We start from the raw sequence: 12,217 nt of genomic DNA on the forward strand, positions 1-12,217 counted from the left end.
TTATAATCTTCAGTTTCCTCCTCTTTGCTAAGGCCCGATGTTCCCTCCTTGCTCCACCCCTGTCTTGCTGGGCCTTGTGTCAATAAGTCACAGCGCTGTCATTAGGTTCTTAACATTTGTTACTAACACTCTACTGGGTTTGGTGAGCATTAAATGATTGTGTTTAACCACATGCTGTGGCTCAGGTTCCAGTGCTGCATGGAACATTTTAATGCCCATCAGTTACAGATGCAGAAACGTCATAAGTGTGTATTTGTCCCATGTTAGACACAACAATGGATCCGTTGGGAAGTTCTCATCAACTGCACTTACCCTTGAGCTGAATTGATTAGTTCATCAAGTTAGAAATTGACCTGTGACTAATTTTATTATCTGTTAGTCACTGTACTGACTTGGCAAAGCTCACCACCTTTTTGGTGCAGTTTAATATTGGTGGTTTCAGACCACTGATCTGACAAAATTAGACACTACACAAAAATCTAGATTATCTAAACAATAAAATAATGCAGGTTCTTATCAGAACAGGTAGAAATCACTGACCTGCAGCTGGGCACACCTATAGATAATAATAATTGTTATAGCTAAAGCAATTCACTACTTGATTACTTGAAAAAAATAATTTAAGACAAATGTATAATATATTTACTAGATCCTGTATTGATTGGATGGTGCAGCAGGTGCTATAAATATAACTTGGCTGCCCTGATCTATGAGTCTGCTACGGTAGCACAAGAAAACAAATGTTTTTTTAAAACAGGCGATTGTCCTCAGGATGTATGACATTTGGTAACTCTCAGTACTCTTAGACTGAAACATTTCTTTTGACTCCACTTTGACTCTTTTCTTTTCGGAAACTACATTTTTCCTGAAACATGACAGCCAACAGGGCCTTCTAAAGTCTAAAGGTAGACTTCCAGTTGCCATCAGGAAAGATAGATAGATAGATGATATTTGTAGATTTGCTGAGGTCATGGTGAGATTGTTCTGGTGGATAAATATCATCAACTGGATGATAATGAGTTGAATTGTAGCATTCCGACTGTAAGAAGAGAGTCCAGTGAAGTGAGATTGATTAGCACTCTCACTGATTCCACTCCATTGCTCATCCTAAATTATAAATGACCAACATATCGCATTACTGCACAAGTACAGATCAAAGGAGGAGAATGTGATGAATTTCTGCACCACCACTCTAATAAAACCACATTTAAGGCAGTTGTGGTTGGATGCAGTGTACCGAGAAAGATACAGAGATACAGAGTCCTGCTGGATGTCCAGTAAGAAGCAAACACAAACAGAGGATGCTCAGTAACCTACCTTGACATGCAGAGATTTTATTCCCAAAAGGGCACTTGTGAAGGAACATATGGACATCATTCTGTCGAGTCCCAGCTTGTGTCTCTGTGCTAATATCTGTACACATGCAGGATTATCCACGAAGATGGCTTTTCGGGGGATGATGTGAAGCAATATAAGCCAGTGGTCTACAGCAACACCATCCAGAGCTTGGCAGCCATCCTACGAGCCATGGACTCTCTTGGCATAGAGTTTGGAGACAAAGACAGAAAAGTTAGTTCCTGCCTTCACAATACACCAAAACATATATATATATATCTTATTTTTTTGATCCAGAGATCAACAATGTCAGAAATCAGCATAGGTTAACTGTTATACAAGAAATATTAATAACTGATGATGACCTCATGTTATGCTGCTAATTAATGTAGAAATGTTGTACACACATGCGTTATATACAGTATATAACATTGTGTACAAGTATTTTTAAAATATTGAACGTAATAATGTGTTTCTCAGGCCGATGCTAAGCTGGTCTGTGATGTGGTCAGTCGTATGGAGGACACAGAGCCTTACTCTGCAGAGCTCCTGGCAGCCATGAAGCGTGTCTGGGCTGATGCCGGGACTCAGGAGTGTTTCAATCGAGCTCGAGAATATCAGCTGAATGACTCCGCTCAATAGTGAGTGAAACAAGAAGACATTCTTGGACAGATAATACATAAACGTCTTTCCTCCCACACATTTGATTTTTTTTTTCTCCTACTACCAGCTACCTGGACAGCCTAGACCGGATCGGAGCAGCAGAGTACCAGCCCACTGAGCAGGACATTCTAAGGACCAGAGTGAAGACCACTGGCATTGTTGAAACCCACTTCACCTTTAAAAATCTTCACTTCCGGTAGAACATTCACTCGTTTGTTGTCAGTTTGACTTTGTTTATAGGTTTGCGACTCAACAGACTTCTCCCACTCTCTCAGGCTGTTTGATGTGGGTGGTCAGAGGTCGGAGAGGAAGAAGTGGATCCACTGCTTTGAAGATGTGACAGCCATTATCTTCTGTGTGGCTCTGAGTGGATACGACCAGGTGCTGCATGAAGACGAAACAACTGTGAGTGGGGCTCTCTGGATACTTCTGTTCTCCCTGCTGTGAAACTAACACCCTGGTCTGGATAAAATAGAGCTTTTAAATAAGTCTCAAAATGCCAGTAAACAGTATATGTGCTGGCGGTGTGAGTTTTTTCACAGGAGAAAATAGTAGCAAAGAATTAAGTCTGCAGTTTAACACAGTATGAACATCTGAGTGATTCCTCTTTTTAATCATATAACAAAAACCATAAACAAAATTTAATATATTTTTTATTCTGTTCATGTTTTATTTAGACATACCCTGCCCTTAGATAAATCTTCCAATTGCATGATTTACAGAGACACAAGGGTCAACCCATTCAAAAATGTATTGCTAAGGCAATCTGTGCATTTATCCCTGAAGCAATACATAAGGATTAAACTATAATTTGATGATTATTTCTCTTCTCATTGAACGGCTTAGTCTATGTACACATCATAGGAGTGGCTGAATCAAAAATAGTATATTACTATAGTGTTAGTACATTTTTCCATGCAGGATGAAAAGATTCAGTTGCTCCAAACCCAAGCTTGGCTTGTTGTCTACACTGAATTGTAACACCGACTTCTCTTTTGCATTTATTCTTGTGTAGAACCGCATGCATGAGTCGCTCATGCTCTTTGACTCCATCTGTAACAATAAGTTCTTCATCGACACCTCCATCATCCTCTTCCTCAACAAGAAAGATCTGTTTGCTGAAAAGATCAAGAAGTCGCCCTTGACCATCTGTTTCCCCGAATACACAGGTGAGTCCCTAATGGCTCGTTTTCATTCTCTCCAGGCGCTGCCTTGAGATCAAATCTTATCTCATTATTTAACTTGTATTGCCTCCGTTACTTACAAGAGCTGGTATTCCCCGTGGCTAATACTGCACTAATTTCTTAATACTTTGTTTGTCTATAAATAGCTAGTAACATTAAATAGTAGACCTTGGTTGGCATTTATTTGTCTTTTCCTCTGATAAATGTTTCCACCCAGAAATATTGTGATCTCCTAAACGAAGAAACTAAAATCAAAGCCACATTTAGCATCCAGCAGAGGAGCACACCACTACACACTTCCTCCTATAATGACTGATGGGAATAGTTTTAAGTGACTTTTTGGTTTCTTTTTATAATATTTGCCACAGATAATCCCGTTAACTGTTCATCATAAATCAGAGCAAAGCAAAAGCATGTAGACCTTATGTTCTCTCTGTTCTCTCCTTTGTTCTCCAGGTGCTAACACTTACGACGATGCTACCGGCTACATTCAGGTTCAGTTTGAGAGTAAGAACCGTTCTCCTAACAAGGAGATCTACTGTCACCTGACCTGTGCCACTGACACAGGGAACATCCAGGTAGTGTTTGATGCTGTCACTGACATCATTATTGCAAATAACCTGAGAGGGTGTGGCTTATACTGAGGCCGGCCAAGCACACAGTCTGTCCTGGAGAGTATGAGGGTGTTAATAAAGATAATTTTGACGATAACAAAACACATAAATACGTAATTCTACATGTCCAAACGGACCCAAAGAGCTGCCGTCAGACACCACACTGGATTATTGCCATGATTTTGATCCTTTGTCTAATTTTTTATTTAGCTGTAAAAAACCCAGTTTTGTCATATCATGATTTCTGAGCTGACTGTCTGTCAATGATTTGTCTATGAAGAGGCAGAAGACACAGCACTAGGGGATTTGTCCAGCTTTGTTTTTACAAGGATTAGGCAGAAAAACTAGAAAAGCACCATAGAGAGCACACCGTGTCTTTTTTGTAAAAGCACAACAGGAAATATTGTCTGATTCTTTGTGACTGTTTTGTTAAACATGCAACATTTGTGGCATTTGGATTCAATCCCTGGTGTTTCTGCTGTGAAAAGTTACACATGTTTATAGGTTAGTGTGTGTTAAGGTCATGATTATAATACTGAGTGTTATGGTTGGAAAGAAGGAGGCTGTTTTAAATGGCTGTTTAAAGTGACAGAGCTGGCAGCTCTCTTTACTCCATAACAAAGTCGTTACCTGTTTTAATTTGCCTGGAAAAGAATCAGGAAACAGCCGTCCGACGATCAAATCTGAAAATAGGAAAATCATATCAGTGCCAACCATCTGAAAACATGTGGATTGGGATGAGAAAGCACAGCTCACGTTATCATCTGTTATCATTTAAATTATTGTTATAACTTAAATATTGTTATTATTGAATAATTTATTTACCCTTGTGCCCTATGCACCTCCTCGTTCTCCTCCTACCTCCTTAAATCCCGTGCCACATATTTATTTCCTGTCATGAAAAACTGGGGTACATGAAACCGATCTGCACATCGAAGGGTACAAATCCATCCACCCCGTCTGACATCTGATTCTCCGTGTGGTGCTTGAACCCTTCCATGTAAACTAGTGTAGAAATAGACCAATGCGCATGGAGAACAATATAATTTGAGGCAGCCTTATTCTCGAAAGTGGGGATCGTTTTTTGATTGTTTTTGTCTTTAAGACCTTTTCTCTTCTGATTAGTCAACAGGAACCACTGTCAGCCAAGTTTCTTTTTTTTTATTTTACAGAGGGAAAAAAAATCCTCTTCTCATTCTCACCTGTACACCCAGGAATTCACCTTCCCACTCCTGTATAATCACTCCTTTCACATATCAGTCCCTATATCCCATCTTCACCTTAAAAGCACCGTACTGTATATATATATATTATGATCATACCAGATTTTTTTTTACTGTGAATGTTTTCGTGCCGCACCCCATTCTGTTTAGTAGATTCTCGGTTGCTCTCATGTGGAATGTTTGTGCTGAGCCAATCGAATGTTGTGTTTACATTAAAGCCACACTTTTCCTAACGAGCCCTGTGTTCCTGGTATCTGGAGTCTGATGCTACCCGAGGGTTAAAAACAAACTGCAGGATCCCTGCCCTGTGTCGTCTGAGCAACGCTGTTCTCCAGAGGCCTGAGCTGGGACAGACAAAGAAGACACGTAATTAATTATAAAGTCATGGAAAGTGTTTTAACTGCACAGGCTTTCAATGCAACTCAACACATTTTGAAACAGTGAAGCCACAAACAATGTATCATGATCTAATGTTTGCAATATTAGAAATAAATCTATAAAGAAATAAATCAACAATAATAAAAGCTACATATAGTGGAGATGACTGCAAAACAACAGGCAAAATTGTAAAATCTACATTCCATAACAAAGTCTAGAAATTGCTGTTATTCCAACAAAAAATGTCTAAAATACCAAAAAAAAAAAGAATAAAAGTTTAATCTATAATCTCTTACAACCAAAAGGTAGACCTAGTAGCGAACAAGGTAGCATGTATTTTGGTGAGAATGATCAACTTTAGCTTAACCCTAAAAAAATCCAACTGATTTACTATAGTAAACCTTTATTGTTTTTTCTTCTGGTTTAAATTTTGATAGACCAGCTGTTTTAGGGTCAGATCAGAAAATCGGGTGAAGCATTATGTGGGTGAAACACTTTAACACTTCATTACTCACTATGCAGATTTGCATTTAGTGTTAGACGTGTGTATTAAAGATTGAGGCAGCTCTTGCATGGCAGCAGATCAGCACACCGTGTAATGTGGCGGATGGCAGGGATCAGCAGCGCTCTGCTCTGCACTGCACGCTGCTCTCAGTTTATTAGGTTAAAAGTGTTCCATCATCACAGAAAAAAGGGCTATTCGTTTATTGAATGACAAGCCTGGATCAGTGGTCTGACCTGTTTCTGCCAGTTTAATGGGTGCAATGTTCATTACTGTTCTGTTTCACCGACAGACTCCAGTTCCACTCGGTCCCAGTGTGGCCTCATTTATCTCAACCAGCTACAGGTTAAAAGGTTCCAAATCCCACTGTGGTGGGATGACACAATTATTCTTTTAATTACACATCATGTACAACATTCTTTACTCTTGCAGCCAACCCATAACTAGAACTGAGTCATTTCAGCTACATCTCCACATGCTTGAACACAGCTCAAGTGCAGTGAGACGGCAGCTGACTTTGTTACATGTTTTAGGAATGCTGTACTGAAATCTGCTGTTGGGGTTGCAGCATTTTACTCCCATGAATGATTTACTCTTCGATTCTGCTGAAAGTCACATGGTTAGTGGCTCTGTTCACATCTGACATCAGGTAACCTGAAGATCTACATTATACATCATTTCTATTGACCCAATGTAGCGTTGAGGTCATGTCAATCATTTTGAGACCAAGTAGACAATAAAGATACCTTTAATTACCCATGAAATAAATAAGAACACATTAAAACATACATTTTAAGACAACATAGGACCCCATAAGATCAAACATGATCAAACTCATATTTGTATCCATTTGGAAACTGGTCTTAATACACTTAAAAAAATGCAAACATTATTAATAGAGAGCTAATGATCAAACACCCGTGTCTTAGGTCTAAAACAGTTTCCTTATAAGTTATCGCTCTATGGCAGCACTGATGTCTTCTATTTTATATTTAGCTGGACATACAGGTCTGTTTCAGACACAGTACAACACTTTTTTTCGCTTAATTTCAGGTTTTTTTTAAATAGTTTCTGAATATTCTTGTTTGTGTAACATTCCTAGTTGAGAACCCAGACACCAGACCTACAAGAAAATCTGTATAGAAGTTATCATTGATAAATCAGGTCCTAGAAATACACACATAGAGAACCAAACGGTGTTAGGCTCCAACATACAAATGTACAGTATACACCAGCACAGATCTTGATGATTCAACAACTACAATAAAGAACAAACTACTGAGTCAATATAAATATAATTTAGATGGTAATGCTTGGGTAAGAATACGTTAGCACTAACATACCCAAGATCTTATTGGATTGATAATGGTATTTTATTTCAGATATGAACGTGGTATTCAGTTTTTGCCCTAAGCCTATTGATGATGACATTTGTAATGACTGCTCAGGTATTTCTAATGGGAGAGACTTCAAAAGATAAGGTAACCCGGAAAAAAAACGTCTTAGAGGTCTGTGCTGAAGCAAAGAGCTATTGTTTGTACCTTGTTTCACTGATATCATGAAAACAATGTCATCATTAGAAATCTGTGGTCACATGCTGAATTCCCAAAAATGTTTGACCTCCTCATCAAAAGTTCTCCCAACTTGTGCTCAACTACGACATGTGACAACTGCATGACTTTAACCTTTTAAAAAAATCTCATAGTGATTTATCTGTACCCTAACTACATACTGTAAACTAAACCTAAACTGTGCAGGATTTGTTTTGTTCAAAATCAACATAAGGTGTGTACTGTACAACATTCAGACTGAACAATGGATCACAGTCTCAGTCTCTTAATGTCTTCACTCCTGAAATCAATACGCAAAGCCAGAACCTGACGAACCTCTGCTGGGGTCAGCCTCCATGTCAGGGGCCCCGAGTTTGACCCCCAATAATCAAGGATCTCGGTGACCTGCAGAAACGACAGAATCAAGTGAGTACAGGACACTCTAGAGTCAATGCAGTAAAACGTAGACTGGAAAAATCTAAATGTTGTTAAATTGGGGGTAAATAAATGACTGCAGCCCTCTCTTCCCCCGGCTTTGATTTACTGCCTTCTGAGACTGCACACACTTTCTCAATTACAGATCATTTCAGAAAACTAAAGAAGGCTCCTCTTCAGCCCAGCTTTCCATGCATGTGTTCAAACTGACACTCTGACTGTATCTGCAGGTATCATTTACTGTCTATAATCAGTTCATCACAGGGGAATCACTAAGAGACAGAAATAAAAAAAAAAGACCTGCATTTTATTTTATTTCAGACTGTATAAAGCCAGCCAGTGTAACAATTAAACTAACCGGATGGAGCTGACCTACTTTAAGTGGGATTAAAACCGCTATTTTTATTTACAGTGTAAAATTGTCACCATTTTATTTTTTACCCAGTACTTCACGTACTACTCATACAAATAAATTGTAATATAAAATTATTTTTTAAGGACTGAATGGACACAGACAACCACAGTGGGTAAAGTAAAGTAAAGTAAAGTGCTGATAAATCACCCGCTCCAGATTCAGGATGGTAGCCATTTGTGTGAGACGAGCAAATTTATCTCTGATAGTCCAGGTGGTGACGGTGGTGAGGTACGCCACCAGAGAGCGCAGCTCTTTGTCAAACTGGAGCCCACCAAGCTGTTTAACATGAATGAAAACATCAACAGAATATTTTAAAATGTATATGAACAGTCAATTCTGATAATCGTTTTTTTCTGAATTCACTGATACAGCATACTATGATGTAATGCACAGAGAGCCCACTGCCATCTGGTGGCCGAGCTCGGCTCCTCACCCTGCTGAATGAACACTTGAGCACCGTCTTCTCCATCTCAATCGATACCAGGCTGGTCATCAGGCTGGTCAGAGTGTCGTAAATGACAGGAGAGAGGGCCATCTGGGAAATAGCACAGAAGTTAAATGATTAGAATAGCATGTTCAGTCTACACAGAGAGTATGTTGCACTGCTGCCAGTACCTTGAATTCTGTCATGAGCTGCTCCAGGTTGATGATGAGTTGCTGCACCCAGGGATCATTAGCTTCATAATCATTAAACTCTTCCTGTGGAGAGAAAAACAGCAGTTCAACTCACAGGTTTCTCTGCGGTTTAATACTGTGCTCCATCTCAACACTGTTACCTCCTCTATGTTATGTGAGATGGCCAGGAAGCTGCTGATCCAGGGTTTGACCTGAGGTTTTATTGCTGTTGTGTTCAACTCAGTCAGACCTTCCTGTGAAACAAAAATCTCAATATGTAGTGACACAAACCAGGTCCAGGGTAAAATGTTTTTGTTAGTTTCACCCATCCCTTCTGCTGAGTTCATGCACAGTGTGCTCACTACGTGTGTTGCCCCTGAAGGCCTTTCCCCTGGTGGCAGATGGGTGTGGTGCATTAGGGAAATTGACTACAGCACCTGAGCTAATGAGGGACAGAATCTATTATGAAGCAGTAAATAAGCAACTACTCTCTGTATCTTTTTTCCCTGACTTTGGTCAATAACCATATTGTAATTTCCTATATTTTGTGCTCCTTTGAGCCAGGACCTTAAAATAAAAACCTAAACCTCTCTCACATCTTTAGTTCATGAATTGGGCCAGAAAAACTGAGTTGTTCCCTGTGTTAGTTCCCTGGTGGAGTTTAACCAGCCAAGACACAACTGTCAGTGAGGAATACACAGCACTATTTTTTACTTCATTTACATCCTTATGACTTCATGGTCAACACTAACCAGACAAGCATCTGATCTCATCATCAGTATCAGTTTGAGTTCTTACTAACAGTTCTTCTATCCCAGGAGCACTCACGAGTTTCTGGGCGTGTCAGTAAGCAGTTTGTCTCTTGTTATTTGTTTTGTATCACAACATAAAACTAGGATAAATCAAACTGCAGAACCAAATGAATATAGTTTTAGCAATGTGGTCAAAGTCGCTACAGATATTTGTTCATTTATTCCAGGACAAAAATGTTGCTATTTGCAATATGTAGTTTTAGTGGACAATGCAGCCCTTGGCAAAATGAAAAAATGAAACCATTTTCTTGTCCATGTGTATGTAAATGCTGTAACATTTTAGCTTATGTAGGAATATCCTTGACAAAGAAGGTCAAAAACGGTGCACTGAAGTGAAGTGAAGCCCCGTAGAGACAGCTGCTAGAAACCTGACTGAAATCCCAGCATGTGGATATCGTACCTGTAATAGATCTTTGAACTTTGTGGACGTGTTGACGAGGTCAGACAGACAGCTTTCAATCTTGGCTTGATCACCGGAGCCTCCTGTCTGACTGAACAGCTTGGAGCAGTCATTCTGAAAATAAAATAAAATATCTGAGCACACAAGATCAGAAAAAAGACAGAATCTGAGTGACAATGAAGAGGACAGATTTACCTCTAAATTTCTCTTTAAAGTCGTGATATTTTCACTACACACCTCCACGTTGTTGAGAGTGACCTGAGAAAGACAGAAAAGTGTGGCACAGTGTAAAAGAAGAGGTCAATAAGATTTTTTTATACTGAAGCTTTAAATAGAGTGATAGAGTTTTAAAAGTTTCAATAATCAGCACTAATGCTTCTGACTGCTCCATCACTGTGACCATTTATAGCAGCACAAAACTGGCGGGCATTATGTAAATGACATGGCTCTAATTTGCCACTTACATATTAATATTAGTCTTTTTTTAATATTTTACCATCTGTTAAAAATTAATACATTTTGCTCAAGAAGAATTTTGTTCTAATTAAGGATGAATTTATTTCCACTAATCTCATATTTGATATGTGACAAGATAGAAACCTGATGTAACCTTTTTTAAATTTCTATTACAAGTGACAGTGGAAAAACAGCTGTTAAAGTAAAGTTTGCAAAATTGCAAAACAGAAGTGCATCTCATATAATTTTCCAAAATGTTAAATCAAAACATCACTGTTCATTTACCAAGAAAGCAGCCTTGGCATTCTCGGTGCTTTCGATGCCCAGCGTGTTGAACTTGCCCTGCTGTAAGCTACTCTGCATCAGAATCACAGCACTGCTCACGTTACGCTGGATGTCCTGAAGGGTCGTAGCAGGGAAACCCTGTCTCAGCTTATTGTACAAAACCTCCCTGAGTGGTAAGAGGAGAGAGAGAGAGAGAGAGAGAGAGAGGAAGAGCGAGAGGGAGGGCTCTTTAAGCGGTCATCTTCTTCATTCCATCCAGAAACCCCATCACCATTTCTTTGTAATCTGGATTTTGCTTCAGTGAATTCACCTGAAGTCTGACTCCAGCACAGAGTTAGCGTGGTTGATCATGGCACACAGGCAGTCAATGCTGGAGCTGGACAGAGCTCTGCTGATGCACTTCTTAACAATGTAGAAGCAGTCGTCCACCATGCTGGACGTCAGCTGTCCCTTTTCGTACGTGTCCATAGCGACAGCCTGCAGAGCAAAAACATGCTGAATCTATTCATTTAAAACACAGAAAATATGCTTTGCAAAGATTACGTGTTTCACTTTGGATGGATTTGATATTTTGGATGGATAGGAGAAATAACCTAAATTAGGACAAATTGTTTCATTAATGTTTTTGTGACAAATATCTAAATATTTCTGAATAAATAGTCCCTTTTAGCAATTCATTGATTGTTGAGGTGTACCAAATATGTGTAATAGTGCTGTAAAAGTAAGTGTAATTTACCTTGTTGACAGATTCCCTCATGTAATATTCCTCCATAGGAATATAATAACCAATCAGCTCCTGCATGTTAGTGCTGAGAAGACAGTGTTTCAGCAGCTTCTCCATGTTCTGCTGATGCTCTGGGTGTTTTAAACAGTGGAAAATTACAGTTGAATCCAATTTGAATGTCACACATACAAATATATATACAATACCTTGGCTTATTATTCTAAATCTACCTGGTGTGATACTTTGAATGTCACCAACTTCAAAATCAGCCATTATGCGACGTCGTAAAAAACGCAAATAAAGTTCTGCCCGTGCGTTCATCAGGGTAACTTCAGACAGCACTGGGTCCAGCTCCCTGTTCATATGAATGGGAAGTGGAAAAATACTAAAGCTTTGCAGTATAAAACAGAGAAAAGTGCAAGTTAGACAAACTTAAAATACCTGGGCTCTATTATCTCCCCTGGTACGCTTTTCATCATGCTGCTCTGAACAATCTGAAACTACAGCAAATATTCCCAGTCAGTGTACAGACAATGCAAAAAATACTGAGTCCAGATAGGATCCAAACCTTGTTGTGGAATCCTCTCTGCTGGATGAACTTGTCAACTATCTTCTGGGCCTGTCGG

The 12,217-nt window shown here is 39.2% G+C and overlaps 2 protein-coding genes across 2 annotated transcripts in view; one reads left to right on the forward strand and one right to left on the reverse strand.

The window, feature by feature from the left end:
* Positions 1 to 5,252, forward strand: part of LOC103378722 (guanine nucleotide-binding protein G(o) subunit alpha) — a 7,500-nt gene extending 2,248 nt beyond the window's left edge. The window contains exons 3-8 of the mRNA XM_008310028.3: positions 1,428 to 1,569; positions 1,816 to 1,976; positions 2,066 to 2,194; positions 2,274 to 2,403; positions 3,014 to 3,167; positions 3,639 to 5,252. Coding sequence (XP_008308250.1) covers positions 1,428 to 1,569; positions 1,816 to 1,976; positions 2,066 to 2,194; positions 2,274 to 2,403; positions 3,014 to 3,167; positions 3,639 to 3,826 — 904 coding nt within the window. The 3' untranslated portion in view covers positions 3,827 to 5,252. The remainder of the gene's footprint in view (positions 1 to 1,427; positions 1,570 to 1,815; positions 1,977 to 2,065; positions 2,195 to 2,273; positions 2,404 to 3,013; positions 3,168 to 3,638) is intronic.
* Positions 5,253 to 6,629: 1,377 nt separating this feature from the next.
* The window catches only part of cog4 (component of oligomeric golgi complex 4), a 9,116-nt gene continuing 3,528 nt past the window's right edge, over positions 6,630 to 12,217 (reverse strand). The window contains 13 exon segments of the mRNA XM_025055637.1: positions 6,630 to 7,854; positions 8,447 to 8,575; positions 8,733 to 8,834; positions 8,915 to 8,998; positions 9,076 to 9,168; positions 10,127 to 10,240; positions 10,322 to 10,384; positions 10,868 to 11,033; positions 11,178 to 11,344; positions 11,604 to 11,722; positions 11,822 to 11,946; positions 12,033 to 12,091; positions 12,160 to 12,217. The exon segment at positions 12,160 to 12,217 is cut by the window's right edge and continues 41 nt beyond it. Coding sequence (XP_024911405.1) covers positions 7,720 to 7,854; positions 8,447 to 8,575; positions 8,733 to 8,834; positions 8,915 to 8,998; positions 9,076 to 9,168; positions 10,127 to 10,240; positions 10,322 to 10,384; positions 10,868 to 11,033; positions 11,178 to 11,344; positions 11,604 to 11,722; positions 11,822 to 11,946; positions 12,033 to 12,091; positions 12,160 to 12,217 — 1,414 coding nt within the window. The 3' untranslated portion in view covers positions 6,630 to 7,719.

This window comes from Cynoglossus semilaevis, chromosome 5 (assembly GCF_000523025.1).
Source record: "Cynoglossus semilaevis isolate Cse_v1.0 chromosome 5, Cse_v1.0, whole genome shotgun sequence".
NCBI lineage: Eukaryota > Metazoa > Chordata > Actinopteri > Pleuronectiformes > Cynoglossidae > Cynoglossus > Cynoglossus semilaevis.